The sequence below is a fragment of the Hippocampus comes genome, unplaced genomic scaffold (genome assembly GCF_001891065.2).
Source record: "Hippocampus comes isolate QL1 unplaced genomic scaffold, H_comes_QL1_v1.1 scaffold234, whole genome shotgun sequence".
NCBI lineage: Eukaryota > Metazoa > Chordata > Actinopteri > Syngnathiformes > Syngnathidae > Hippocampus > Hippocampus comes.
Genome location: NW_017805479.1, coordinates 180,000 through 185,643, shown reverse-complemented (window position 1 = coordinate 185,643; position 5,644 = coordinate 180,000). Strand labels below are relative to the sequence as shown.

The following is a 5,644-nucleotide window of genomic DNA, read 5'->3' as shown; positions in this document are numbered from 1 at the left end:
CATTTAAATATGTAAACTAAAGTGCAATCACATTCGTAAATTAATGGCTTCTGGTTTTTGAAATGTAAATTACATCATAACTTCTCCTCAGCTGCCGGTGTAAATTACATCATAACTTCTCCTCAGCTGCCGGTTAACCTGGCCGATCTTTGACCCACTTTTCTCCAGATTGTCGCGACGTTTCTCCATTTTCTGTTATCTCTTCTATTATTTTCTTCTCTTTTCTTTCTAAGCGCTATTTTTTATTTTTCTTCTTCGTGCTACCGCTATTTTTATTTTTATTCTTCATGACAGGGGTTCACTTTGGCCTGGGGAGTCAAATTCAGCATTCGCTTCAATGATATCTTGCGCCATCTAGCGTCGTGAATGGGTATAATGTCTAGACCCCGAATATAAGACGACCCCCACTTTTTTAGTCTTATTTCAATGCAAAAAACGCCGTCTTATATTCGGGCCAATACGGTAGTTCTTTTTGTATTTAGGTTGATATTCTGGCTTACTGGAATCCCTTGTCCTTTGAGTTTGACAAGCAATTTATGTTTTTCTCATTCCTTGGCTTTTGCAAGGATTTTTTGTTTGTTATTCATTTTTTCCTAGTTCTTTGTTACCAGTGTCCTTCGTTGTACTTTGCCGGTCTTGCGTTCTTATTTTATTTATTTATTTTTTTGTCAACTCTCTTGTCTGTGCCTACGTTGGTGGAATCCAATTCAGTATGGGACATTGCGGACACCTAACAGAGTGCAGCAGTCTTAAAAAGAGGATATATTCTCAAAAACCAAAAGGCAACCAGGCGCGTGGGATAGCCCAAAAATTCTTCACTAAACAAAGTCCCAAAAAAACCCTAAATTTTCAAAGTAATAAACAAATACTGGGAATAAACTCAGCAGAACAGCAAACAAGACATGATCAGGGAAATGTGACTGACAGTGACAGCAGCGTACGGAAACAATGAACCGACCAATGACTGTTTTTGTTTATACCTATGACTCACCCAAGGGTAAAAATAATGCAAAAAAAAAAAATGTCACTATTGCTCTTTTCTTGGCGTGCAAATTAAAAGCCTAATGTCAAGACCTGCTTCAGAATGAGCCTCCATGACGCAGAAACTGCTTGAGTGAAGTGGAAAAAAACCCAATGGCAACAGTTTCTTATGCGCTTTTAGCTTTTCATTGAATGAAAACACTCGCAAGGAGCATGGAGAAGACACCAACACTGACCTCATCAAATCAAACTGATTTTATATTAAAGTCAATAAAGATAAAGGTCACAGCAAGCCAAACTTGCAAATCAAGGTACCACTGCAGTTTGCACCCTGGTGTCATCAGTGGACGGTGGAACCTCCAAAACGTTTAACCTAAACTTCCTGGAAATTGGATTGTGTGTGAAGGTGCTTGCCTTTTTTCCACATTGCGGGCTGTGCTGCTGCAAGTAGAAGCACGCTGGGTGTCAAGCACTTTATTTTAGTACAAATCTTGAGTCTTGCAAATGCGCAAGTTGTATCTAGCTTGCTACAGAAGGATTTCTCATCAGTTTTCTCATTTTTGTCTTTCAGGTTTTATGAGCAATTGTGTTTTCAAGAGGGAGGAAAGTGAAAAAAACTGAGACGAGCGGCTCAAGTGTGACCGAACAAGCCCAGGTCAAATTCACCAGGCAAAATGAGAATCAATGTGAAGAAAAAGAAAATCGTGGGACTTCAATCAACTTATTTTGATTGAGACATTTTATTAACGGAGGCATGTCTGAATGAAGCGGACTTTCACAGAAAACTGATCCTCTCTATTCAGAATTGAATTACATGGTGTAAAACCAACAACTCTCGAAATAGTCATGTGATGTTTGTGCTTTGGACATTATGCCGTATGATGAGTAGTTTTTCCGTTTCATTTAGAGGCACTGACACAAATTTTACTGTGCAAAACAAAACTTTTCTTTGTTGTTCATAGCCATGCGTAACACTTTTTTTTCACACAGTAAGGTATGCTCACAATACAACACCGTGTATAATTTAGCATTTCCTGCATTATGAAGAATGTTCTTTAGAAATGTTGGCCGTCTTACATCACATGTCAAATCTCCATTTCTTTTAATTTAAAGTATTGTATTGACCTGCGATTGGCTGGCAACCGGTTCAGGGTGTCCCCCACCGACTGCCCGAAGACAGCTGGGATAGGCTCCAGCACCCCCACAACCCTTGTGTTGTTGACCCTTGTATTCATGCCTCAAACCTTACAATGTTTGACTCTGTTGTGAAATTCGCATCAGTATCATGCCACATCTATGTTCCTCTTCACCAACAATCTCTTGAATCCTTTTTTTCTAATATATTACAGTACTGTATATGTTAGATTTATTTTTTAATCCCTGCATTTTTTTAAGCCCCCTCGTGGACTCTCAGGGGATTTCACTATATATATCGTCACGAAGGCGAAATTTTGTCTGATCATTCGTATAACATTAATAAAGAGAAGGTGTATTCTTATATTTGTCTTATTATGGCAGATGGTCGATATGAGCGTGAGCTGGGCTGACTGCTTTGTTTACAAGAGGAGGGTTTGTTAACTCTGACAGTTTCTTACATCCTGGTCCCATGGTTACACCCACACGTAATTCCCTGCGTTGGTATTCAAGCGGTATGTTTTTTTTTGTTTTGTTTTAGGCCTCAAAAGGAAAACACTGTCATTTAGTGTCATACAATCACGGCATGATCGTAAATACTGACACGAATCTGTAAAAAAAATTATACGCCAATGATACTTTTAAATTTATTCTGCGATTGCCTATTAGCTATATTATCTATTAGCTATGCTAAAAACAAATAGTGTTTCAGATTAAGCAATTCAATTTAGTTCTAAAACAGAGAATACTGTAGAATTTGTCACTCTTAATCAAGGAGTTATGGGAACACATTTGGCTCCATCCATTAGGCAAACATAAGCAATCATTCACTCAGGCAGACTTGGCGTTTGTTCGTAAATGTCTCGTCGTGATGTAACTTTTCACATTGTGTCAGCCACATGATCAAGACGCCACCCAGCTGCTGATGCTGTCTGCAAACCTCCACCACTTGCATCCACGACCATGGATCCTGCACTCAGGTAAGAATCTGGCTAATTCATCATTCATTAATACGGTGGTCATTTTTATGTGTTGTGGTATGGATTCAAATGTCTACACTTGGCGATGTACTTCAGACACACTTGGCTACACACACGTACACATTTTACACACATTATATGTAGAAATGTGTTTTGTAGATGCACACTATATATATATATATATATATATATATATATATATCGTGTAGATAAATAATATTTATTGTGTGTGATGCATGTGAGTCTCACGAGAAGTTGGGCAGGTCCATGTGTTAAAATCACAATTGAACAACCCGAAATGTTTTGTTTGGCATGAGGAAGAGGTTTGACCAACACACTATGTGTAAATATAAAAGAGCAGCATGAAGGTCATTGAATTGGAGACCAGAACAAAAGGTGTCGAAGTTGGAAGGGTGTCCATCTAGGCCGTCGTTTATGTTGAGAGGAGCCATCCGGATCAGTTTGCACTGGAAGTAGTGTCATTGTTTTTTTTTTTTTTTATTATTATTCAGTGGTGACCAAAAGTAATGAATTACGTGAAGGTTCTTTAGTTTGCTAGAGAACAAGATGGACACTACAGAAAGTCCTGCAACACAACAACGGTGAGCAGATTAATTTTTTTGGGGTGCATGTTTGTTCTAACCATGTATTAAGAGAACCAGAATGAAACTCAGAAGAGCACAGACCTCGACCAAGGTTTAACAATCCTAATTTGGATTATAAACCTTGTATAAAAAAGAATTTGAAGTTTGTCAACGAGATGTCTGCATTCGTCAAAGGGTACTGTGTATGTTTTATTGTTATCCAAAATTTTAAAAAATGCATATATAAACCAATTTTATTAACTTATTTTCTGAGCCAATGAGGGGTTCTCCGTTAAGTTACAGGCAAACCCTTTTGGTGCTTTCTAAAAAAACCAAAACCTGCATTTCAAAACCCCAAAATTTTGCAGTTCCACAATTGTTTTTTTTTTCCCCAAGAAGAAAATTGTATTTAAGTTGACAGAATATTGTTTTATTTATTTTTATTACATACTTTACAATGGGAGGTGGACAATTTTTTCTGGACTCTCAAAGTACAGACTGGTGAAAGTTCTTCTTTAAAATGTAAACATGAAACTTCGCCCTTCATACAGGAATTGAATATTCAATAATCCATGATCAGTCAATTAAAAAAAAACTTGCTGCTGGAAATTGAAAATGAACAGTAGGCGCCCAAACGATCTATCCATGCAGACCTCCAATTATCTGCTATTAATTAAATCTAAAGGGCTGGATCCCATCTACGAGGGATCTAAATTGACATCTTTACAATGAAGACAGTGCTCACTGTGGCGGGGAGGGGTGGTGGGTGCGGGCAATACGTGCTGAAACGTAATCATAGACTGGTGGTGGGGCTGCTAGCGGCTGTGATGGCCAGGAACGGCCCGTAAATACACTGGCTGTTGGGAAAATCTAAATATCCATCAATCCATTTTCCGATCCGCTTATCCTGACAAGGGTTGCGGGGAGTGCTGGAGCCTATCCCAGCTGTCTTCGGGCAGAAGGTGGGGACACGCTGAACCGGTTGCCAGCCAATCGCAGGGCACACAGAGATGAACAACCATCCACGCTCAACACTCACAGCTAGGGACAATTTAGAGTGTTCATTCAGCCTGCCATGCATGTTTTTGGAATGTGGGAGGAAACCAGAGTACCCGGAGTAAACCCACGCAGGCACAGGGAGAGCATGGAAACTCCACACAGGAAAGCCGAAGCTGGGATCAAACCCACAACCTCTGCACTGTGCGGTCGCTGCGCTAACCACTCGGTACCATGCCGAAAATCTCAATATTTTCCCGAAATTCCCGATGACCACCCCGCCCGTGCCTCTAAGACCAGAAGCAAAAGCATCACGAACCAACCAAACCTTCAATCACTGGGCAACCCGCTCTATCAACTGAGCTAAAACCACCAAGCAAGACCAACATGCTGTTGTCCTGCCGGTAGCTGGTGACACCAGCAATACAACCTGGGCGTCAGCAGACCTCACCAGCTCCTGAGAGGGCCCCAGCAACAGGCTGGCCCTACTGTGACTCTGTGGCTCAGTTCATAGCGCGAGTTACCCAGTGACCGAAGGTTTGGCTGTTTGCTGTCTTGGCTGTTTTGTTTTGCATTTGCTGCTGGTCTTGCTGGTAGCACAAGAGCAGCACAAAGACGCAACCAAACCATCCTGGTCCATGCTGTTTTGTTTTTTTTTTGCGGGGAATTTAATTGTCTTTAATAACAGTATGATCTTGGTCAGTTTGCATTTGTATTAGATTGTGCAAGTATACAGACATGGTTGTATGAGTGATTTGTTGTCTTCTGCTGTGAGTAGAAAGGCGAAGCTGATGTTCGGCCTGAAAGGGAAGAAGAAGAAGAAGGTCCACTCAGACTTGGTCTTGGCAAACAAGGCTGCTTTAGTTAAGTCCTCAGACACACACACCGAATGCAAATAAAACCATGCTAACATTAACCATTGTGTGTGTGTGTGTGTGTGTGTGTGTGTGTGTGTGTGTGTGTGTGTGT

The 5,644-nt window shown here is 40.5% G+C and overlaps 2 protein-coding genes across 3 annotated transcripts in view; both read left to right on the top strand.

The window, feature by feature from the left end:
• The window catches only part of prkag3b (protein kinase, AMP-activated, gamma 3b non-catalytic subunit), a 14,487-nt gene extending 12,008 nt beyond the window's left edge, over positions 1 to 2,479 (top strand). For both annotated transcript variants that reach the window (XR_002168914.1, XM_019875699.1), the window contains one exon: positions 1,553 to 2,479. Coding sequence is in view for 1 of the 2 variants with exons in the window: in XM_019875699.1 (XP_019731258.1) it covers positions 1,553 to 1,602 (50 nt within the window). In the remaining variant the exon portion in view is untranslated. The remainder of the gene's footprint in view (positions 1 to 1,552) is intronic.
• Positions 2,480 to 2,560: 81 nt separating this feature from the next.
• The window catches only part of fer1l6 (fer-1 like family member 6), a 33,541-nt gene continuing 30,457 nt past the window's right edge, over positions 2,561 to 5,644 (top strand). The window contains exons 1-2 of the mRNA XM_019875649.1: positions 2,561 to 3,095; positions 5,454 to 5,539. Coding sequence (XP_019731208.1) covers positions 3,079 to 3,095; positions 5,454 to 5,539 — 103 coding nt within the window. The 5' untranslated portion in view covers positions 2,561 to 3,078. The remainder of the gene's footprint in view (positions 3,096 to 5,453; positions 5,540 to 5,644) is intronic.